This window comes from Macaca mulatta, chromosome 6 (genome assembly GCF_049350105.2).
Source record: "Macaca mulatta isolate MMU2019108-1 chromosome 6, T2T-MMU8v2.0, whole genome shotgun sequence".
Classification (NCBI taxonomy): Eukaryota; Metazoa; Chordata; class Mammalia; order Primates; family Cercopithecidae; genus Macaca; species Macaca mulatta.
Window position 1 is genome coordinate 117,888,094 of NC_133411.1, and position 26,086 is coordinate 117,914,179.

Genomic DNA, 26,086 nt, shown 5'->3' on the forward strand with positions numbered 1-26,086 from the left:
TTTCTCAACTCCTGCCCCAAGCAACCACTTCTCTGATATCTAGTATTATAGATTGTCCTTCTCTAGAATTTTATGTAAATGGAATTAGTGTCTATGTATGTAAAGTTTGTCTAGATTTATTAGCTCAGCAAAAATGATTTGCAAGTGCTCTGTCATATGCATCTGTAGTAAGTTCCTTTTTATTGCTGAATAGTAGTCAGTTGCCTGAATGTACCAAAATGTGTTTATCAGTTTTCTTTTTGATGGACATCTGAGTTGTTTCTAGTTTTTGGCTATTAAAAATAGAGCTGCTTCCAACATTTTTTGATGAATATTTTTGTGGATGTATGTTTTCATTTATCTTTGGTTAATTCCTAGGAGAGCAATTTGAGTCATGGAATGTGTATGTTTAACTTTATGAGAAACTTCCAAATTATGCTTTTTTTGCATTTGGGAAAATAATGCTTTTGCATTTTCACCAGCAATACATAAGGATTACAGTTGCTCCACACCCTCAAAATCTCTCGATATTGTTAATCTTTTTAATTTTAGTATCTTAATGGGTATGAAGTAATGAAGTACCATCTTACTGTGGTTTGTATTTGTATATCACTGGTAACTAATGATGTTAAGTGTCTCTGATGTTCTTACTGGCTGTTTGTTCATCATCTTTTCTGAACTTTTTTAACACAATTTCTTGAACTGGGTTCTTTGTTTTGTTGTTGAGATACCAGTTTTGTATATGTTCTTCATGCAAATGCTTTATCAGATAGAAATTCAGTATTGCAAAAATGTTCTCCCAGGTTATAGTTTGTCTTTTCATTTTTTAAATGATGCTTTTGAATAAATGTTTTCAATTTTGATGAGGTCCAGTTTTCATTTCTTTTTTATAGTTAGTGTTTTTTGTGCTTCTCTAAGAAACCTTTGCTTACCCACTTGATCATGAGGTTATCTTCCTAAGTTTTCTTCCAGGATCTTTATAGCATTAACTTTATATTTAGGAGGAAAAACTATGCATGAAAACTATTGCATTTTAAAAATCAGTGTTGTCCCTTTGTTAACCTAACAGAGAGTGTTGGTTGAGTGTTTGCCACATGGTATTTCAGAAGGTAAAGCACTTCAAATAACTGCCCAGGACATTTTAAAGTCATAGTTAGGATGAATTTTTACTTCAAGATGTCTGATGACTTGTTACAACTCATAGATCATAATAAACTACACTCTAACATCAATAAGAAACCTAACTCATAAATAAAATATATCACCCAGGATACTCTTCCTCCTCCACCTCTTCCTTCCTACTCCCCTCCTTTTTTTGTTCCCTTCCTCTCTTTCTTTCCTTTTCATTCCTCCCCTCCTTTTCTCTTACTTTTTCCCTTTTTCCTTCCTCCATTAAAAAACATATTTTTTCTTACATTGTGGTATTGTGGGGTTTCGTAGTTGAGCTTTTTTATATGATAAAATATCCTCTAGTAATCGGTTCTTGAGATCAGATAATGGGATGCTGTCTTCCAACGATATGTTTGCATCACTGGCCTTATGCACCCTAGTGATACTGTAATTGGTGTTTGTTGCTTTATTATACCACAGGAAATTACCTGGGAAAGATATAGGACTATATGAAGTATCAGAGACAGCTGTAATTCATGGCCCATTTATATGTGGAAAAATTAGCTCTTAGTAATATGATTTGAGTAGAAAAATAATTTCTAAGATTAAATGAGAACTGAAAATTTTGTATTGTAAAATCAAACTCCCTCATGGCCTTATGACAGCTTTTTGAAATGACAAATAATAGCATAACATAAACTTTATGGTTGGTGGAAAGTGCATGCTGTGTTCTAATTACAGGGATACTATCATTTCAAAGGCTGAGATTTCTGATGGAATTTGGCTGTAATGTAGACTTTAATATCCTATTGTGTAGTATCATTTCTTAAATCTGTTTTACAGCATCTTGGGGTTATAACTTCTTAGTGTGCTGTTGATTGAATGGTCTGAATGAAATACCCCTTTAGGTCTATTTTCCAGTGGCTCAAATGCAACTTCAAGAAATGTACCCTTGCTTGTACTAAACAACAGTTCTTATTCTTTGCTGTAGGACAAGAAATGGATTCTCAGTCATGAAGATGTCACATTGGGAGAATTACTGGGCAAGGTATGTAATCAACTGAGCTAAATAACTAGAAGTCTATATTGATTCTGAAGACTGCAGATTTTTTCATTTTCTTCAAAGCTTTTCTTATATTGCTGCGAGGCACATTACACATTAACTAGAATGCAATACTGTATCTGTTATCAATATTGTGATGCTCACTGAAATAGATGTGTGAAAGTCTTTGAAAGGTTTAAGGATGATTCTTAACTTTTAAGAATATTATGTGTGTGTTTTCCCCTGGAAGGACTAAAAATCATAATGATTTTATTTCAGTATGCAGTAAACTCAAAACTAGTGAACTGAGATTTGAAAAGAAACATTGAGATAATAAAAGTTTAAATAAATACCCAAAAGTCTTGTTCTTTTTGTTTCTGGTTACATGTGATAGTTCAGGAAAAAAATGGCATACAGCCTCTTGGGATTTCAGGATTGTATATAGAATTACAGTGTGTAACAACGCTGGAACACTGGGCATATCTGAATCTAAAAATGTGGACAAGATACTTGTTTCAATATAAATATTAATTTTATAACTAGTTCTATTAATCAGAAAAAGCAACTATATATAATGAAAGTCCCTTTTCTTCCAACATAGTTGGAAGTTTCTTTGAACTCATAGGCCATAGTCAAGTATATGTTATTTAACAATAATGGCGGATACTTGAGAATTAACCAAATGGACTATTTGAAAATTTATTAATAATAGTTTATTTATAATTGAGTTCCAGTGAATAAGTACTCACTTTTTTGTCAATGACTTAATTAGTGATGTTTCTATTAATATACAAAAATACAAATTCAGTTTATCTTCATGGCGTGATACAAAAAATAGTATAAAATATATATTTAGGAAAAGCTAATATACATATGAGTGATCAGTACTGAACTTAATTAAGGCTCAACATTTTAGATAAAGAAATGATTATTCATTAATTTTTTAATTCAAATGTAAACTTGATGAATTGACTGTTTTCCCCTATTTTTAAAAAAGTTCTGAGAAAGTAAATGTCTGTTGAAATAATATAGTTTGCAGGATTCTTATCATTTATTATTTTAAAATACCTTTCCCAAATGGAAGCATCAGATTGTTATTGGAAAGCAGATTTTTATTGGCATATTTAGTAAGTGAATTCTAAAGAACTTCAAGCTAAAATCAGTGACTCATATGTTATTTCCTCTGGATTTCTTTCCTCATCCTTAAGGAAATATTTCTTCTTTCCCTTGCTCTAAGTAACTCAGTAGCAGTGACTAGAACAAAAAATATTACAAAGACTAATTTCCATGATACAGTTAAATAATAAATTGTAAAACTAAAGCATTTACTGAAATAAAGGCAGAATATGTTGAGAAGGACAGACTTTTTAGTACTATGGAAAAAATATTTTTAGTTAAAGAGAAATATTTCTATTTTTGTGTTTAGTTTATGCTATAAAGTATTAGGAGGAATTTGTCTCCTCAGACTATTTCAAAGAATAATTATTTTCTCAACAACAAGTAATATGTCAGTCTCAATGAATTTATTTTAAATAAAAGACTGTGACTTTGAGGCAATGTGTAGCTTAATTTCATCCAGTATTTTTAAGTACAGGAAAATGGTTATTTAATATTTTTCACTGCCTATTTTAAATAATCATTTACAGTATACTGCTTAAGAGTGCATGGCTAATTAAGACAATTAGCCATGGTTCCTGTCGTTAGAGACTTTGGAGTTAAGTTGTAATATAAGATAATGGCAGGAATGCTGAGGTTTTTTTGTATTCAGCACTGTATTTTTAGTAGACTGTACTTGATATGCAGTATCAGGTGCAGCTATAGTCGATAGTTGGTATTCAATAAATATTCAGTCATCCAGTGTTTTTTGAATTCCTACTATGTGCAAGGCACTTTTCTGGGCACATTTTACAGTATCAATGAACAAGTAGCCAGAAATCCTTTCTCTTATGGAGTTTAATAATCTCTCTAGGAGGAGAAGATAAACAATAAGCATAATAAATAGGTAAATTTTGTAATGTTAGAGGGTGCTAAGTCCTGTGAAAAATATAGAGGGATTGGAAGCATTACTAGTTGTAGTTGCTGTTTTTAGTAGGAAATCCAGATAAACCTTATTATCTTACGTTTACTTTTGAATAAAGGCTTGAAGGAGGTGGGAAATTTAGCCACATGGACATCTGAGGGGAGAAGGATCTATGCAGAGTAAACAGCCAATGCAAACTTTGTTTGAAGAACAAGGGAGGCATTTTGGTTGTAACAGTAAGCAAGGTGAATGTGACAGGAGAGGACGTCTGTAAGGTGATGAGGGTATAAATTACATTGACCTTGTAAGTCATTGTAATTACTTTGGCTTTGATTATGAATGAAATGGTGAGCTGGTGGGCAATTTTGAGAGGAGTAATGGCATGATCTTTTTTAAAAAGTTATTCTGGGAGTTGTGAAAATAGGCTGACAACTTGGAAAGGTTAGGAGGCAGTTGAACTTACCTGACTAAAAGATGATGCTAGATTAAGATGATAGCAATTGAGGTGGTGTGAAGTAGTGAGTTCTGGATGTATTTTTGAAATTGAATGAATTGAATATCCTGATGGACTCTGTATGTGGGGTATTAGAGAAAGATTTCAGTCCTAAGTGTAAAAGATTTCAGGGAACGAGAAGAGGTGTTCAGTTTTGGATGTATTGAGTTTTTCTATTAGACTTCCAAGTGGGGATGATGGAAACTATTGGGTATCAAGTCTGGAGTTAGAGAAAAGAGGTCTGAGTCAAAAGTACAAATCTGGTAGTTTTTAGTATATAGCTGGTACTTAATACAATTAGATGAATTCAACAATGGAGTGAGTCTAGATGAAGAAGAGAAGAAGATCAAGGATTGAGCCTTGCTCACTGGGACATTAAGAGGTGAAAATAAGAGAAGCAATACCCAAAGGAGGTTTAAAAAAGCAGCCAAGTAGGAAGGCAGAAAACCAGGAGATATGATGCCTTGGAAGACAACAGGAGAAAGTATATACCAAGGAAGAGAGTGATCAGTTGTGTCAGATGATGCTGAAAAGCCAAACGAGATGGGATTTAGCAATGAGAAGATCACTGGTGACTTGGCTGAGCAGTTTCCTTGGGATGCTTTAGGTGAAAGCCAATTTGGAATGGATTTGAGAAGAACGGGAGGAGAGGATTAGAGGTAGCGAAGATGTAATTCCTTAAAGTTTTGCTGCGAAAGAAATCAGAGATGTGGGGTGGTAGTTTCAAGAGAATGATTTGTGTTTTGTAATTGTTATTGTTTAACTTGAGAAAAATAATAGCATACTAGTTTGCAGTTGGGAATGATCTAGTGAAAATTCATCATTTAAGAGAGAGAGAGAGAAATTGCTACAGCGTCATCCTTGAGTAGGTAAGAGGGGATGCAATTTAGTTCACAATGAAGGATTGACTTTAATAGAAACACAGTAGCTCACTTTTTATAACAGCGAGGAAGATTGGTAGGTGGGTCAGTAGAGCAACAAGAGCCCAAAGTTCTCTTTACATTGCTTCGATTCTTGAAATGAAGTAGGAAGCAAAAGCATCAGCAAAGAATGAGGATGGGAGATTTGAGAAGAGAATAGAAGAGAAGCAGTCATCCAGAAAACGGGGAGTGTGAGTGATCTAAAAAAATATGATATGATTATTAAGTACGTTAAGGGCCCCCTAAGGGTTTGTGTTCATGAATTTAAAGTTAAATCAGTCAGCATGATCATGGTTTTTCTCCAGCCATATTAGCTTTATAGGTGCAGAGTAGGAAGAGTTTTGGATTTAATCAGACTTGTAGATTTGCCAAGGGAGTTTTACAGATTAACAGAAGAGCAAATAAATTGAGAGTGTATGGGAAGGCAGTTGTAATTATTGACCATGGAATTTAAGGTGGAATACAGGAGGAGGAGAATATAATAAGAGAATGACGTAAAAAGTGATAGAACCTAAAGACTGTCAGTTCCTATGAAGTCAAAGGAGTTTTGAAGTCTGGATAAGTATTCCAAAAAGAAGAGGAAGTAAGCTAGAAAGATAGAAGCCAACCAGAAGATGAGACAAATGAGATAGATGTTATAGAGCATTTGCATTATAGGTATGGCACAGTTTAAGATATGACCCTAGAAAATAGATTGGAGTGCAAGATAATTGGAGGAGAGATGATCAAGAAACTGGAAGTTTGAATTCTTGGAAGGACCTTTAAATGTCTATTGAAATTACAAAGTATTAGGACACTGGGTAGACTGACAGTTACCCAAGGGCTCAAATTGTCAGTAAACAAAATGTTTTCAAATTCAGTAAATGACAGCTGGAGTGAGGAATAGTGGGTAATATAATTGAGTGACAAATTTTCAAAGCTGAGAGTTTCAGGAATGTGGGAGAGATAATGGTTTAAAACCAGTAATAAGTAGGTAATAGAACACTGTGTTCTATCTGCAGGGCAATGGTAGGATTATATGTGGGGAAAATAAGTAATCACTTAAGTTTAGATAGCAAAAGGAAGTTCATCCACCATTTGTATCTTCTCTAATAAGAGCCATTATTTTGTTAGAACAGGAAGTTAAAGGAAATGATCAAAGAATAGATTGAAAATATAATTTTGAGGATGATGGACCATGAATTCCAGAAGGCACTATGCAAGTTGGGGATAGATGAGAAAGGAGGATCAAATAGAAGTATGCTGAATCTGAGGGGGCTGGAGAGGGAGAGATGAAGATTAACCTAGGACCACGGTCATCTTACATTGACTGATGTAAACACAGTCAAGGGGCATAAGATTTGTCCTCAGGGACTGAAGGGCAGCAGCAGAGATGAAGTCATGCTTCATGACTTTTCGTCTCACCCTTTGCATCTTAGAAAGGTTAACCTGATTCAGGATCTCAATTCTGTCACCTAAGCTGATCTCATATTCAGCCCCCCACCTCCCATTTAAAGCAAAGGTTTGCGATGAATGATTCAGTGATACAGAGTGATGAGTGTCTTGAGCTTCCTCCTCACCTCTTTGGATAGAGAAGAGGTGGTCTGGGAAAGCATAGTCGTTTCTCAGTGTCTGAAGATTGTCCCTCTGACCACCATTGATAGAGTTGACGTTCTCTGGATAATGGTTGCTAAATTAATGTTTAAATTTTTCAAATGCCTAGTACATGCCAGTACCTCTTAAAATAGGGCGGAAACCATTAGAAAGACACAAAGGGCAATGGGGAGATGTGTATTCAGGGACAGGAGACATAATTTTGGGAAAATCAAGAAAGTCTTCATGAACGAGGGGCATAAGAAATGGACTTAAAGATGAGGTATCAGCTTCTGATTGGAGGTGGGAGTTTTCCACAGAGGGAAAAATGTAGAAAAGGCATGACACGTATTTAGGGATCACTATGTATTTGAGTTCAGAATACATATAACAGTTGGGGGTTATAATATGGAGCTATATAGAGGCCAAGAAAGTGATAGTAATTGAAGGATGGATATTGAGCAAAGCAGTAGTATAATCAAAGTTTTCTCTGGAAAGATTAATCTGGCAGTGCTGTTCTAGGTGGTTTGGAGAGGTGAGGGACTGAAGATGAGATCAGCTTAGGTAACAGAATTGAGATCGTGAATCAGTGTAACCTTTCTGAGATGCAAGGGATAAGACAAAAAGTATTATGGAGGTAGGGTCTGAATGCTTACAAGGCAAATGATGGTTCTAGTAACTGAAAAAAGTAATGTAGCCAGGAAAAATCTTTTGATTAATAGAACAGTAAGTTTTAGACAAGCTGAATTGTAAGTGCTTTAGGTAAGTGGAGGCCCAGCAGTAACTATGTAAATTAATAATATCTTCTCTCTACCTCTGATGTAATAAATAATCTGACAATTGTGGGTAAAAGACAATCTCTTGAGAATAACAGAGATGCGAAGCTCAAATTTTGCTTTTTTAAATTTATCATGAATGTTTACTGTTTAATGTTTATTTTTATGAAAACATGATTTACCATTGTTTTATAAATATTTGAGTTGACTATTAAATAGTAAAAATTGAATATGACTTGTTAAAAATATTTTAAAGTATTTTAATAATTTATTAATAAGCAATAGTTCAAGGTATAAATTTTGTGAACTTTAAACATTAAGAGTTACATTCATCTTAGTGCTCTAAAAACTCAGTAAGTATAGCAGACTTCTAGTTTAGTTACTTCTTGCTCAACAATAGCATTAAAGTTTATTATAAAATATTTGTATATGCCGGGCGCGGTGGCTCATGCCTGTAATCCCAGCAGTTTGGGAGGCCGAGGCGGGCAGATCACGAGGTCAAGACATCGAGACCATGCTGGCCAATATGCTGAAACCTTGTCTCTACTAAAAATACAAAAATTAGCTGGACATAGTGGTGCGCGCCTGTAGTCCCAGCTACTCGGGCGGCTGAGGCAGGAGAATCGCTTGAACCTGGGAGGCGGAGGTTGCAGTGAGCTGAGACTGTGCCGCTGCACTCCAGCCTGGTGACAGAGTAAGCCTCTGTCTCAAAAAAAAAAAAAAAAGTTTGCATTGTATGATTATAGCTATGTAAAAAATACATATGCAGTGTAAAAAACCTAAGAGAATATTCAAGAATAGCTGTTGTGCTAGTGTGTTAGCCTTGTTTTTCTTCTCTGTAATGTTTTGAATTTAATTTTTAAAAATAGATTTCAAAATTTCTTCTCTTCTAAAATAAATGCACGGTAAATCAAGCTTTTTTTTTTTTGGAGACAGTCTCACTGTGTTGCACAGGCTGTAGTGCAGTGGCGCAGTCTCCGCTCACTGCAAGCCCTGCCTCCCGGGTTCATGCCATTCTCCTGCCTCAGCCTCCCAAGTAGCTTGGACTACAGGCACCCGCCACCACACTCAGCTAATTTTTTTGTATTTTTTTTGTAGAGATGGGGTTTCACTGTGTTAGCAAGGATGGTCTCGATCTCCTGACCTTGTGATCTGCCCACCTCGGCCTCCCAAAGTGCTGGGATTACAGGAGTGAGCCACTGTGCCCAGCCAAATCAGGCATTTTATACCAAAATATGTCCTAGCCATAGAGTAAAGTTAGAAGTTCTTATGTCTGATAGAAATTAGTTAATCTCAGGTGATACTGACATGTAGGTAAGCACCTTCCTCCTCCTTGGTACCTTTGCTTGTATTTGGTAAAGATTTACATGCTGTCATTTACCCCAGACAATGAATATATTTCTGTTTTCAGGGAAATTTTGGTGAAGTATATAAGGGCACATTAAAGGATAAAACTTCTGTTGCTGTTAAAACATGTAAAGAAGATCTTCCTCAGGAATTGAAAATAAAATTTTTACAAGAAGCCAAGTGAGTTATTTAAATTAATCAAAATATGTATTTGTTATGTAAATGATTTATTAAAATGTAAGTTTGAAGGCATCTTAAATTGTGATTTACTGAAATAGTCGGGGTAAGCACTTTTACAATGTGGAATCCAAAAGTCTATCCTTTTGTAATAGTCTGCAGATCAATTCAGCAATCGTAGTCCAACCAAGTGTTAAAAAGCAGTATTATTCAAGTTCTTAAAATGTTACATTATTTCGCTTTCATCACACATACATATACATATATGTATATATGCAATACTGTGCTTATTATGATAAAAAATTACTATATTATGTACATGAACTGTACAGCTTACATATACGTTTAAGTAGATAATTAAATCTGTCCTACCCTCCTTAGATAGTACTGCTTGGTTCTGTTTTCTCAACCGTTAGGTTTCATTTCTGAGAACCTCAGATTTCTTCAGCTTAGTATCTGGCATTTCTTCTAAAGTTTGCATATTTTTTTGTTTCTAATCTTCTAAGATGATTAATTCTCTTTTTTTTTCTATTATTAGCTAAATACTAGAAAATAATACCTATTACCTATGTTGCACATACTTAAAACTCTTCTGTTAGTGGTAAAATTGAGTATATATAACAAAACACAAAACAAATGCATCTTTCCAGAAGCCACTTTGGAAAGAGTAACCTGGATGGACATGTGGGTGGGAAATGGATGAACTGATGGACAGATGGATGGATGGATGGATGGATAGATGGATGGGGAAGGAAGAGGATACATGGATCCATATGTTTTTGTGTATTAAAAGGAAAGTGCAATGGGAGAATATTGCCATGGCAACAAGAGAACTATTCATAAGTAACATGGCATAGAGTCATATATATATACTAATATATATATACTAAGTCATCATCTAAAAATGAATAATGGCAATGGCTAAAGTAGTTGGATGCATTTATGAAATGTTATCTGCAGAGTAAAGCAGTAAACCTTTTTCATGACTTGTTGGCAAGTCAGAAAAGAAATTGTGATGAATTAAAAGGCATGTGAACACAACTGAAATTCACAGCCTCGTTATTTTACAGTTGTTCATAAGTATTAAGGTAAAATACTGTGCCTCACATGTTTTCAAAAATATTTAAATTTCTTGCTTTCTAACTTTTTTTATTGCAGAGTTTAATTTCTTCTTTTAAGGTGAAATTATAGTTTTATGTTAAAAATGAAACTTACATTCATGCAAACTTCCAAGTGTCCTCTAGTATACACTAGAAGTATATATTTAGATATTTAATATTATCTGAGTTCATGCTGTATTGTGCAAATTTCTTAGACAGTTTCTAACCTGTGAAATTAAAGTCAAACATCATAAAACCTTTCTTTTAAATTTCTAGTAGAAGTTGCAAGGCCAAAGTTATTGGCAGAATATTTCCTTTAGAATTCTTCCCAGTCTGTCTTTTCATTTCTATCTTTTTATATTGTCTAAAACATTTTTATAGCTCTCCTTGCTTTAGTTGTACATGTACAATACATGCATAAATTTTTTGTCTTTCTCCGAAGTTACCTTTTTCGTCCTCTTAGGAAAGGATACAGCAATTTTCAAATATGAGTGAATTTATAACTATGTCGATAAGATAATAAAGAATAAGATTTGGTAATAGAAATAATTGGGACAGACAGGCATCTGAGGGAATTTAGTTTATTTTTAGCTCATGTTTGGAGTTCTATAGGTGAGTGCATTATCAAGTAGAAGGGGCTCACTGCCCAATGTGCTAGAAGCCAATACCGTGACACCAGGTCTTTGAGAAAAGAAAAACTTACTGTTAAACATCAACTGTTACTGATTTCAGAGCAATATTTTTATTAGAAAAGGTTGAGGGGGTAGATTCTGAAATTACTAAGTGATTAGTGGAAGGGGAAATGAGAGGACTGGAAAGTCCTTGGCCACACATGGTTATCTCTTCATGCAATCTCATGGTTCATATGTGCAAATCCAGGGGGAGTTAGTCTAAACTATGTACTGGAAATTCAGGCCGTGATGTTAGCAAGCTTGTTCCTGCATAGATGCCAGTTAGCCCTATTTCTTCTAATCAATTTCAGCAGTTCTTTTATAAACAACGGGAGTTTCAGTGATAGAGCAAGTTGTTTCTTTTTTTATGTGCTATCCTGCAAACTCAAGGATTTTTGTTAGTCATTACTGTGTTGCGATTTTTTTCTTAACTCTTTAGGGACATGGTTTCAAGTCTATCCTACTTTCATAGCCCACTGATGAAATTTTGCCCTTATCCAAACAAAGGCAACTCTGCTTTAGCTGAAGTCTCTGTTGAAACTCTATTATTCAATTATCCATTTGCCAACTTTCTCAGAACTTTTGTTTCTACCATTTTGAAATTGATCCTGATCAAGAAAGTATTTAACTATTACAAAATCCAATGAAATGTAGCATTTACCAGTATAAAATGATTTCTTATTTTCTGTATTTTAAAATCAAGTATGTGTGTTAAAAATAAATATATGTATGCTGCCCCAGCAGCTCACAATTTTTGGCCCACTAATACTTTTCAGCTATACTTTTGTGGTAGTGGCTAAAACCAGATATTATAATTTGAAGGGAGTTGTACATGTTTTAGATTAACTAGTTCATTTCTATTTAACATGGTTGTTAATCATTCAGAGTAGATAATAATTTTTAAAAGAATATTTAATTAAGGATAATTGACTCATTTGCATCCATATTATGTTGCCAATATGTACCAGTATGGTTGGGCCTCTGTGTCCATGGGTTCTGTATCTGGGGATTTGATGAGCCACAGAACAAAAATATTAGGGGGAAAAAAGTTGATGATTGCATCTGTACTGAGCATGTACAGAATTTTTTTCTTATTATTCCATAAACCATACGGTATAACAACTATTTATATAACATTTACGTTATATTAGGTCTTACAAATAATCTGGAGATGGTTTAAAATACGTGAGAGGATGCATGTAGGTTATATGCAAATATTGCACCATTTTGTGTAAGAGACTTGAACATGCATAAATTTCAGTATCCACGGGGGTCCTGGAACCAATCTCCTACAGATACTGAGGGAAGACTTTACTCATTTGTATACATCTAATTTATCATAATTTGGGGTCATACCAAAATTTTAAAAATTGAATTATGATTCAAGAGTATTCTAGTTGTAAACACTATGTGTGATCACAAATTAATGCTTTATTATTCAAATAATAACTATTCTTATATTTTCATCTCATCTAGAATTCTCAAGCAATATGATCATCCCAATATTGTCAAACTTATAGGAGTTTGCACACAAAGACAGCCTGTCTACATCATTATGGAACTGGTTTCAGGTAATGTGATCTGATAATTTTGCATGCTGACATTTTAATGTCATGTTTTATTGTTTTTATATGTTCAGTCTCTTTGATTTCTCCTTGTAAAGTTTCCAAGGATTTTGTCTAACATTTCCAGATAACAAAAGAGTCTGTACCTATAGTCAGTATTTTTATAGGCTGTAACACTTTGCTGTTTTCTAGAAAATGTCAACTGCTTTTTTAAAAAGACAGATTTATTATTAGAATATAGTTACATATGGAATTCAGTTATATATAATCTTCATGTGCAAAACACTAGAAAAAGATAGTGTACTTAGACTTTATAATAGTGACAGTACTATCTTATATTTAGTTCATTGTATATCATTTTCCAAGTACATCTCCACACAACCTCTCTTCTAAATGTTTGAATTAATTTTTAATAATTTTTTTGTAGAAATGGAGTCTCACTATGTTGCTCAGGCTGGTCTTGAATTCTGGGGTCATGTGATTCTCCTGCCTTGGCCTCCCAAAGTGCTGGGATTACAGACATGAGCCACAGCACCCTGCACAACCTCTTTTTTGATGGTCATATGTAATAATCTCACAATGCTTTGACTCACTTTTGAATTATGAACTTCTTTCATATGTGGACAAACAAAAAAGTGATCAGTCTATGAATATGTCTTGGTATTTATTTCTGGTGACTTTCAACACCTTTATGTTAACAACTTTTGACAAAGAAAACTTTGAAGTGCTATATTAATAGTATGTTTTAAAGTTTTTTTCATTGTCCAACGTCCTGTTGTAGAAAATACAATCAGAAGTAAAATTTGATCTCATAAGCTTTACAAATAGAGTATTTAATAAGTGAAAGGAATTTGCTTTACTTTTTAAAATTATTTACTCATTTTAGGAGAAATTTAAATAAATATGAAAAACCTTTCTAATTTTAATTAAAATATGTAAACATATTGTAGATAGCTCATCAATTTCTGCTTACAGAAATTAATTTTTCATGATTTGTAATTATTGGTCCTGTTTTGTTATACTACTTTGCTTGCTATTGAAATATTTCTCAATATTACCATGTAACTGCAGAATACCTAGCTCATTATCATCTTTATCCTCATCAGGATGGCATTGTCTATGTTAGGTACATTGTATGTTTTAATGGTTTAAATGTGTAAATATTATAAATACATACTAACATTTACATGGGTGCAAATGAAGCCCCTGAATAATAAGGAATGCCACTGAAAAACTTAGATTTGGGAGGTGGGACGGACTTGAGGAAAGGTGATTTTGGTCTTACTGTAATTGTTAAAGGACCATAGATGCAAATTCCAGATGGCAAGTCCAAATTAAATAAAAGAAGGTAGTTTTGTACAGGAGCCAAGCAAGTGTTTATCTAGACTCTGACTAGTAACCTCTGTTTATATTTTTTAAATGAATAAGAATAATAAACTTCATTAGAAAATTGAAAATATAATGAAAGGTAGAAAATTGAAAATGAAACCTTCCACTCAGTCTCTCTCAAAGCTAATTGCTGCTTACAGTTTTAAAATTTTTTTTCCAGAAAAATGTTTAATGCAGATGCTTTAAATTTAATTATGAAACAAATTATACTCCAACAGTATTTCAGATCTTGCTTTTTTTTTTTTCTTATTACTATAATGTGTGATGGTTTTACTGTTTTACAGTTATCTATACAATTCTACCTTTTTCTGGTAATGGCTACAGAATATTCCATTTTGTGGATTTACATAATTTATTCAACCACAACTTTATTTGTGGATACTTTGGTCATTTTTATTATTTGTTTTTACAAAGTGTTCAATGAATATCCTTGGACTAACTGTAAGAATCATTTGGAAGTGTATCTATAGGTAAAAATTCAGTAGTGAGATTGTTGGATCCGAGTTTCTGTATTTTGATTTACGTAAATGTATTAGCTTTTGATTTCTCCATAAGTAATTATCACAATCTGAGGGCTTAAAGTGACACCCATTTTTTTACCTGACAGGGTCTGTAGGTTAGACGTCCTGACAGCCTTGACTGTGTTCTCTGCTCAGGGTCTTACAAAGCCAAAATCAGGATGTCAGGCTGAGCTGTTATCTGGAGACTCTGGGGAAGAATCTGCTACCAGACTCATTCAGTTGCTGGCAGAATCGTGTCCTTGCAGCGTACTTCTAAAGTTCCCATTTCTTTGCCTGCTGTCTGCCAGGGGCATCTCTTAGCTCCTTGAGGTTGCCTACATTCCTTTTCACATGGTCTTTCTATCTTCAAAGCCAGCATGGGCCTGCTAAATCCTTCAAGTGTTTTGAATTTTTCTAACTTTCTCTTATGTTACTAGGTAAAGAATACTCTCTACTTTTAAAAGGGCTTGTATGATTAGATCAGGCACACCTGGGTAATCTTATTTTAAGGTCAACTGTACATGATAGAACATATTACGAGTAGTACTTACACTCATAGGGATCCAGGTATTAGAGTAGGACATCTTTGGAAGGCCATATTCAAATTCTATCCACCATAGTAGATTTTGCTAAATTCTCCTAAAGGCTGTTTGCAATGTGCAATCTCAAACCTTACTGGTGAACTTTTCATATTCAGTTACATTAAGTTCATTCGTTGATCTTGCAGTTTGAATGCATCTTTTACCCGTGCATGATTTTATAGTATTATGCTTCAGTCATTCGGAAAATATCAGATCACCAAGTCATGCAGATATTTCAAATAATGATATAACTCATTATGTAATATCACACATTTATTAATGTCACAAGTCTCATCAGAAAAGTAATGGAGGCGGCTGGGAACACTGGCTCACTCCTGTAATCCTAGCACTTTGGGAGGCCAGTGGGGTTGGATCATGAGTTCAGGCATTCGGGACCAGCCTGGCCAACATAGTGAAACCTCATCTCTACTGAAAATAAAATTAGCCAAGTGTGGTGGTACATGCTTGTAATCCCAGCTACTTGGGAGGCTGAGGGAGGAGAATTGCTGGAACCCGGAAGGTAAAGGTTGCAGTGAGCCAAGATCATGTCACTGCACTCCAGCCTCAGTGAAAGAATGAGACTCTGTCAAAAAAAAAAACAACAACAACAACAAACAAAAACAAGTAATGGAGGCTATCAAGCTCATTGTGGCAGATACATGTTTTGAACAAAACTATAGCACCCAAGTTTTTTCATGCCTCTTTGTAATTCCTTTTTCTACCTTTTACTAACCTGTCACAGCCAACCACTAAACTGCTTTCTGTCACTATGAGCATTTCTCAGAACTCTTAAAAAATGGAATCATGCAGTAAGCACTTTTTTTCACTAAGTATAATTATTTTAAGATTAATCCATATTGTAATGTGTATCAATAGGTCATTCTTTTTATTGCTGAGTGGAGTTCTATTTAATGAATATACTGCGGTTTATCTGTTCAGCTGTTGATAGACTTTTGGATGATTTCCAGTTTAGGGCTATTCTAAATGAAGTTGCTATAAACATTACTGTACAAGCTTCATCTGGACAAATGCTTTCATTCTCTGGGGAAACTGCCTAGTAGTGGAATGAATGGATCATATGACATTTGCATGTTAAATTTTTTTAAGAAACTACCAAATTACTTTCTAAAGTTTTTGTTCTAGTTTACATTCTCAACAGCAGTCTGTGATAGTTTCAGTTCCTCCACATCCTCGTCAGCACTTATTTGGCCTGGTTAGTTGTTAGTCTTTCTAATACTTCTATACCTTATTGTTATTTTAATTTGCCCTTTCCCACTGAATAATGATGTCCTTCATGTTTTCATGTGCTTATTTGACGTTTGTATATCTTCATTGGTCAAGTGTCCAAATCATTTGCCTATTTTAAAAACTGGGTTGATTGGTTTCTTACAATTGAGTCTTGGTTCTTTACATATTCTGGATACAAATCCTTTTTCTCTCAGTCTATGTCTTGTCTTTTCATTCTCTTAACAGTGTCTTTTGAAAAACATCTTTATTTTGATAAAGTTTAATTTACCTATTTTTTTCTTTTATGGATCATACTTTTGATGGTATATCTAAGAAAACTTCGTTGAACCCAAGTTCAACAAAATTTTTAAAAAAAGTTTTTTTCTTAATTTTACTTTTAGAAGTTTTAACGTTTTAAAATTTATAGTTGAGTGTAGGACCCATTTCAAGTTAATTTTTGTATATGGTGTGAGAAATGGTTAGAAGTTTATATTTTTGGCATGTAGATATCCAGTTGTTCCAGCACCACTTGTTTTAAATGACTCTTCTTTCTCTCTTGACTTAACTTTTTACCTTCATATAAAATTCATTTTTCCATACTTACATGTGACTTTATTTTTGAACTCTATTCTTTTCTCTCAGTCCTTTTGTCTCCATGCCAATACCACAATGTCTTGATGACAGTAGCTTTATAATAAGTCTTGACTCAGAAATAAATCCAAACATATACAGCCGACTAATTTTTGACAAGAAGGCACAAAGGGGAAAGGATAGTCTGTCTGACAGGTAGTGCTGGGAAAACTGCATTTTCACATGCAAAAGAATGAAATGGGACGCTTATTTATACCATACACAAAAATCATCTCAAATTGGATGAAAGACCTAAAATAAAGCTAGAAAGTATGAAACTCCTAGAAGAGAACATGGGGGAAAATTCTGGGACATTGGCCTTGCTGATGATGTTTTGGATATTACAGCAAAAGCTCAGGCCACAAAAGCAAAAATAAATAGGACTATATTAAACTGAAAAGCTTCTGCACAGCAAAGGAAACAATCAGTACAATGAAACAGCAACCTACAGATTGCAAAAACTACTTGCAAATCATATACCTGATAAGGGGTTACTATCCAAAATGTATAAAGAACTCATACAACTCAATAGTAGAAAAGCAAATAACTCAGTTTAAAGATGGGCAGAAGAGGCTGGATGCAGTGGCTGACACTTATAATCCCAGCACTTTGGGAGGCTGAGGCAGGAGGATTGCCAGATCCAGGAGTTCAGACTGCCCGGGCAATGTAGTGAGATCCTGTCTCTGTGAATTTTTTTTTTTTTTTTAATTAACCAGATATGTTGACGTGTGCCTGTAGTCCCAGCTACTCAGGAGGCTGAGATGGAAGTATCATTTATGCAGGGAGGTTGAGTCTGCAGTGAGCTGTGATCGTGCCACTGATCACAACAGATGTGCCACAATAGAGGGAAACCTTGTCTCAAAAAAAAAAAAAAAAAAAAAAAAATCACATACAACTGATGTGCCACAAGAGAGCAAAACATTGTTTCAAAAAAAAAAAAATTAAGACTGCAATAAGATACCATGATGAATAGGAAACTTAGCACCTTAACCTCCAAGTACAATAATGCCTGTGCTTACCTGGGTAAAGCTGATTAATTTTAGAAAACCTGAAAAAAGATATCAATCTCAACTTTGTCTTTCACTAGGGATTAGTAACTACCCCCTTCGTTTTGACCTGAATGTTCTTTTTAAGTTCAGAACTTCCTGGAAGTAATTAAATGTTAAATTATCTGGTACATTGCTCACTTCACACAGACGCATGGCCCTTGGCAATCCTCAAACTCATCTTAATTTTAAAATGACTTATGACTTTGAAACTTTTCTGAAGAGTTTTCACCAGACTTAAGATGTTGTCAAAATTTTTCTCACCTCTGTAACATGACATCTTATTTATGGTTTAAAAAAAGTAATTGAGTTGATTCAGTTTATTTTAGGCTTAGAAATTTTAGGCTTAGAAATCTAGACATGATTATTTATATTGTTCTCATAAATGTCTTTAAGATTTACATATAAATCTTTCAATTTCAAAATTCCTTTTCTTTGAATTTTTCATTTTCATTCGTAATTTCTATAATACATTTCAGTAATTTTTGCCAAAAAGTTAAATTGTTTTAAAAAATAAACATTTCACCCTTCCCATTTACTGTGAAATTTTATATGGTCACATGATTTTAACAGTCAGTTTCAGTTATGTGACTTCACAGCTATGGAAGGTTACTATGGTAGTTAACTGGCAATGACAGTTTCAGCTGCTTTAGTAACAAATCCCAGCATTTGGAGTCTGGGTACTTGCCTGGCATTTGTGTCTTTCACTCTTGATAAATGTAGAAAGGATAAATTGTGCCAACAAAGGATTAAGGAATGTGACTCCTGGCTTGTACTCACTAAAAGAGTCCTCAAAGTCTGAACTGGTACCTTTCCTAACATAGTTTAACCCATTGCCAACTATATTACAATTTTACTTCACAGTAATCAGTTTTGAGGCCGATTAAAAGAACAACATAGTAATTCTCTAATTAATATTTCATTCAAAAAATTTTAAGATATAGCAACTCAGTGGCTGAATTTTTTAACGTTGCAAACAGATTACTAAAGAAAACCCAATACTGTGGAGTTTATTATTTTGTGTTGTTTGAAGATGATGGTAGAATATTCCTTTAAAACAACTTTGATATGAGGCTAAATGCATGCAATTATAAATTAGTGCACAGTAAGTTTCAGTTTGGGAGAAATGAGTACTTTTTTCTTTCTTATGTTAACTGATATTATCTAAATCTAGACATTCCCATTTTTATTTTATAATTCAGGAGTATTACATTACTAAAAGTTAAAATATTGTGCTCTTGGTTGTCATTTTACATCATGCATAATACATTTGATATATGTGTTTTTAAAACAACGTTTAGAAAGATAGCAACTTTAATTTGATATTTCTTTCTGACCCCAGTGATACCTTGGATTACTTTAGTATTTCACTTACTACTTAATATCCCAAAGCAAATACAGATGGAATAGTTTAAACTGGCTATTCCTGCAGATACTAAAGTCACTAATGTCCTTGTAAATTGGAGTTACTTTATTTAATTTACATAGGACATAAGTTGGTATCCTATTGGCATCCCACATGTGTGGTATTGACCGTTTTTCCTATTGTATTTTAGGTATACCCTCTTAGTAGGCCACTCTTTTTTTAGTAGGCATCTATTCTAGTAGTATATATTCTTTCCCAGAGGTTGAGCTAAATGATAAAGACATTAACCCAGAAGAAGAATATAAGAAATGAAATAAAAATATAACTGTTTCAGTTAATAGGATCACTCCTGTAAAGGAAAAATATCTATAACTATTACTGTGTCACTTCTTTGAGTGGTTTTAAAGAGTGCCAAGGGATTTTTTTCTATTAATGAGGAAATGTTGATATGTTCTAAGAAACATTAAGTTTTCATGGTACATTTGAGCGATAGATGCATTATGTATGTCTGAGTACTATTACTCATATCCTTTTTATGTTCTGAGCTTCTGATGGCATTTATACCTATGAGTAAGTACCCTCAGCGAAGAGGCAAGTGGCATGGTGAGCGGGACAAAGCATGTTCTGAACCACTCTTGCTCTTAGATTCTGTTTTTTAAATGACTTTCTGGTATTTGAAGTTCCTTCACAATTGAAAGTGTAGGAGTTATGAATGAACATTTCTTTAAAGGTACTATGAGTTTCACTTTTGGCTTTGTAGGTGATCATTTATATATTTTTGTTACTATACATGGAAAAGTCTTAAAATTCCAAAAGATGAACAAAGGTTAATGTAATATTTTAAATAAGAAAATGTACTTTATTGGCAGTCTACTTATATTTGATGCAAATGTTAGAGGTATGAGCAGGACTGGTATAACTGGTGAACTCAAGTGAAATAAAAACCACATTTTACGTAAAATGGCTTGTTTTTACAAATAGGTTTTTACCAATAACCTATCCAATATATATGAATCTAACAGTGTGTATCAGTATGAAATTTTCGTTTTATCAGAATTATAAGGCAAGCTATAGTTTCATTAAAACACTTTGGAGCCAATACTGTTTTTCCAAGATTAAAAGACAACTGAAAATCATTTGAATCAAAATTAAAAAAAAAAATTTATTGAATCCAAGTTAAAAGTGAATATTGTTTTATTTTTTCCTGCTTGCACTGATGTACCATATTCAGAATCTATTATGTAGAAACCAAATAAAAGCCATGATCTTGTCAGCATTAGCCAAAGGTATTGTAATGCCACTCTTTTTTTGTAAATTTTATCCCTTTTTAATTATAAGTTAGCCTCTGTATTCAGAAATGATGATGATAAAATATATCTGGACTCTTCTCAAGTTTGTGGAAGCAATGAACCTTATGCATTAATATTAAGGAAGGTAAATCAGCTGGGCTTGGTGGCTCATACTGTAATCCTAGCACTTTGGGAGCCTAAGGAGGGTAGAGCATTGAGCCCAAGGGTTCACAAATTCATTTTGAAGGATTGCATATTATATTAAGCATTGTATAGCCTCTTGTCAGTGAGATGTAAAAGTAATATTACAAACTGTCGTAACAAGGTTTTGTATATTTGGAACTTTTTAATTCTTTATTTGCTTTCATTTGTCCTTTTCTGTAAAACTAGATTGTCATCGGTACCTATTTATAGGTGTGTATTTCAATTCCAGAGATAATATGATTGAGAGCCTAATAAATATACCTACAAAATGTAACCTTTCTTTGAAAGAGTAAATTTGCCTAAATTCTTCTGGGTCAAACTTGAGAAAACATGATCACATTTGACAATATCCACATTCAAAATGAAAGCTTTTATACAGCAAAGTGAGAGTGATTAAAGAGGTGACTTTCTATAGTGTCTTTAACTTTTTATTGTAGGAGATTACATATATTAAATATTTTCAGGTTAGAATCTGTTTTTTTAAGACCTTCTTCTTCTTCTGTGTTTGTCTGTGTTAGTATGAGGAACCCTTAGCAGATCATTGATAAAGACTTCAAAATGAAGTCTTGTCTCATAAGATGATACCTGCTACCAGCAAGTGTTTGAATCTCTGTATTTTCTATCTTGGCTGCTACAGATTAAGAAATAAACCCTTTCTATAGTTAACACCTATCATGATTTCATGCCATTTGTTGAACAGGATGAGAGACTCAAATATCTATTGTTTTACAATTTTTTACATCTTTTTATGTGCTTCTTTAAAATAAAAGATTTTGTACATAGGTAATTACATAGCACAAAATTTATAAATATTATATCATTGAAATTATTTGTTTTTAAGAATCAAATTTATACTTCTAAATTATTTTTAACTTAAGTAGAATTTCTAAACTAATGAGGCTATTATTTGATGGAGCTTTATTATTTCAAAAATAGTTGAAACCCATCAGTTCTGATAAAAATAAACCCAGGAGATGCAATGATTAATTTATTTTTTGTTGGAAACAAATGTGTCATCCTGTATTTAAGTGACTGAAACTTAGAAGTACATCTGTTTTTCTTTAAGACTTTCTGTTCTTTATAAACCTGTTATTATGAGATTTGGATTAATTACACTATTTGTTAAATACTTACTGAGCACCAGCTTTGTTCCATACAAAATACACTAGTGAAAAACACATCAGTGATCTCTTTTCTCAAAGAAATCACAGTGTAATGGGAGAAACATATGTTTAACAATCACAAATTTATTTCAAATTTGATATAAAAAAAGCGATCAGAGAGATTGTAGCAGGTGGAACCTGATTTGTTTTAGCGGCCTTAGGAAACATCATCTGGAGGTGACATTTGTGTTAAGATCTGAAAGATAAAAATAACCTTTGCAAAGGGCTAGGAAAAGGCTCAGATAATAGCAAATGCAAAAACCTGTGGTGGGAAAAGGCTTTTGTGTTTGGGGAACAGAAAGTTAGAGTGACTGCGGCTCAGTGAGCCTTAGAGAGACTGACATAAGATTGGAAAGGTAGGACCTTACAGGTCAGGGTAAGCAATTGGATTTTATTTGCCGTACAGTCAATCCTGTGTTAGGGAGTGGAGTGACTGGTTTGTTGTTGTTGCTGTTGTTGTTGTTGTTGTTGTTTTCAATTTTCAGAGATTACATAGGGGACACCAAAACCATCTTTCTGTCCATGACCCCTGTTCTCCTTAGTTTCTCTTCTTGGAGATAACTACTCTTACTTTTTGTGAGATTTTTATTGTTGTTATTTTTGTTTGTTTAGCTTTGTTTTTATACTTCCAGGGCTTTTTTATGCAAATGGAGACATATATGCATATACATCTTTTTTATCATGAATGATAGCTTGTACACTGTTCTACCCTCTTTTTTTTTTTATTTGATAAAATATCTTGGAGTTATTTACATCAGTATATGTAGATTTAATTCATTCTTTCAATGGCTCAGTAGTATCTGTTTGTGCCTCCTTGATAATTGTGTTTTCTGATCATCTGCTACTATAGTAATACAGAGTGCTTCAGTCAAAATTTTGTACATCTATGTTTTCTTTCTTGTAGATATATATTTTGGGTTAAATTCTACTCTCTTGAATATCTAAATAGATATGGTATAGGAAAGATTCATGAACATTCCCAAAAATTTATACCTATAGATCCACAGTTCAGGCAGCATTTGATTTGAACTTAAGAGATTTCTAGAAAAGATAGTGGCTCCCGGTGGAGCCTGTGCTTCCAGAAGCCTTTATAATATTTTATATAAAAGCAGGTATGTATAGGAGATGAGTTTACAAATAGTCAAGCAAACCCCATATTGAGCCGTGATCATAGAAGGAATTTTACTCTCTATGAATAAGAATATCAGAAGGTTTTTTTTTTCTGATCCCTCTGTATAATTTCCCCTCAGACCAAATTTACTGTATTCCAGAGTACTCGATTGTGGAGTCAGAATTTCTTTAGAAAACTGAGAAAGCCCAGTGGGAAACATACCTGCTCCCAAAGCGTTTAGGTCTATTCAGTCATCATTTGTGTTGCTCTGTTATTACCCAGTTTAACACTTATAAAAAGAAATGCTCAGTGGAGTACAAAATGCACTGTAATTCTTATTTAGATGCTGTTATACCTGGAGCTGACTTTCGCCAGTCTAAACATGACCACTGTGGCTTTGGAACCATATATGATTTTAAATTATTGCTCTACTATCATCTGTGTGACTTTAAGCATGCTACTTGATCTCTTTAAGCCTCAACATTTTTACTTATAAAATGGGGAAAGAATATAATGCTCAAAGGGTTCAATGAAATAGTATATGTAAAGAGTGTGGCTCAGTTCTTAACTCATTTTGAGTTCTTAGTAAATATTACCTGCTGGTAAATTAATCTGAGCTGAGAAATAACATTATGTAAAGATTGGATTTTCAGTTCAGTGAGCTATCATGTTCTTGTAATGCCTAAATATTTCGGAATAAATGATATCCAGTCTTTGGAAAACTCAGTATTTTCACAGCAGTAGTCGTCGCCCATTTTAGCTTAGACTGTGTAGTCCAAATGTTAACTAAATAATTAAAAAATGAATCTGAGGCCTTTAATTTTTTTTCTCTTCCTTCTAGACTATTATAAAAAATTAATTTCAGAGAAAGAATGTTGTTAATGTGTAGATCAGTAAACTTTTTCTTGATATTTGCAAATATTAAACCTTTATATTCTAAGGAAAAATCATACAAACATAATACAGCAGCTTTCAGTAGACCAAACATGTTATAAAAGTCAGCCATAAATATAGAAAGGAATGTGTTTCTGAGGTGAGATATTAAAAAAAAAAAGGTTATTTGTAATAGGCAAGAGTTTGGAAGGCAGTTTGGCTAAGCAAAATCACAAACTCAGAGATAGTAAGAGATAGACAAATCAAAGTTAGACAACACGTGGATAGTTAATAGGTGGCTGAGAGGACAAGAGATCTTTAGAGAGTTTAAAAACTGTCAGAGATGGATAAGAATGAATAGAAGAAACATTTCTGAAATGTGCTGAGACACATAGGAAACCAGAGTATGTAAGACAGGGTTAAATGATAAAATAAGTTGGGTGCATTGTCTCCACTCTCTGTGAGTATATTGAAGATAGATTTATGAAGAGTTTAATTTTAATAGTTGAGGTGGAAAATGATTGTGGTATGAAGAGTAGCTTTTGAGTCCTAGTGAGGATGGGTTCTGGTAGTATTCCAGAGAAAATGACAAGGTTGTTGCCAAAAGAAGAAAAGATATTAATGTCAAAGATTGTTTAAAATGTCCTTCTATTTCCAATTCAGCATTGACATCCCTGTGTTATTTACTTCAAAAGGATGAGCCATATAATTTTTTTTTTCTGTTTAAGTGGCTAAGGAAATAAAAACCTTAATGTAATGGATGATGAGTAAAATATTTGGTCTGTTTTACTTCATTTGTTATAGGTTTGTAATTCTTAGTGTTGAATGGACAATGAAGTTGTTTTATATAATCTACAGTCACACATAAGTTTAGACTATGGAACAATTCTAAGATTGTACTTTTATCAGTTTTTACAGTAGCGATCTTAAAAGTTGAGATTTGCCTGTTCTCCTTGTTAAGTGTAAATCAAACTCATTGGCAGTCCATTTATGTGCTTTTTGGGGGGTAATTATTACATGATAACCTTTTTAATAATAAAGGTTGATTTTTTTTATCTCCGCAACCATATGTCCCTGTAAGTCCAGAAATAGCTTTTAAATAAAGCTGGGAAAATATTATTAAAAACATTGAGAGAAAAGGAGATAAAAACATATTTCACTTGGTCATATAAATGAAAGAACATAAGACATGCCACATGTTTTTAGACTTAAGATCTATCCAGTTCAGTATAATATGTTGGGGAATGATACCCTTACAGACTGATTTGAGGGAACAGTATATTTTGAAAGGGAATATTTTAAACATCACCATGTTTGGTGATGCGTATACGTACCTTTCCTCAGAAGATAATCAACTTTGGAAATACTAATGAAAGAAAAACCTATGAAATTTAGGTGTTCCCTGTGATGAGCAAGATAATAACAGTAGCTCCATAATAATATAACACTTACTGTATGCCATTTTGCACATGGAAAAATATGCATTGAGTGGTTAAGTGAATTACAAGGTGGACCTGTTGTTAAATTGTAGAAAAAGAATTTAACTCTTGACTCTAGTCGGTATAATTTAGACTCAATACTTGGGAAAAGAAAGTAGAGAAGATCTATACTGTTAAAAATAAGTCACAGTATAGATAAGGCTTTTCTATATTATTTAGAAAAAAGGACAAATTTAGAAATGCAAATAACATAATTCAGAAACATTTCAGGATTATTTGCAATGGAATAGAGATAGTTTGATTATAATTAATGCAGTTGTTTTATAAACATGATTATTTCATGTATCTTTTGCTGTAAATAGACATTTTAAAAAAATAACTGATTCATCCATCTTTCAACCAACAGGTACATATTAAGTATCTATCATATGGCAGCTTTGCTATGGATAATATATACCATGAATTCTATATTGTATTTTCTATAATTGTGACTGTT

General features: G+C 33.4%; 1 protein-coding gene across 8 annotated transcripts in view; it reads left to right on the forward strand.

Moving 5' to 3' along the window:
- Positions 1–26,086, forward strand: part of FER (FER tyrosine kinase) — a 445,427-nt gene that overhangs the window by 285,374 nt on the left and 133,967 nt on the right. For all 8 annotated transcript variants that reach the window (XR_013418480.1, XR_013418479.1, XR_013418478.1 and 5 more), the window contains 3 exons: positions 2,081–2,137; positions 9,324–9,439; positions 12,684–12,778. Coding sequence is in view for 5 of the 8 variants with exons in the window: in XM_015140536.3 (XP_014996022.1) it covers positions 2,081–2,137; positions 9,324–9,439; positions 12,684–12,778 (268 nt within the window). In the remaining 3 variants the exon portion in view is untranslated. The remainder of the gene's footprint in view (positions 1–2,080; positions 2,138–9,323; positions 9,440–12,683; positions 12,779–26,086) is intronic.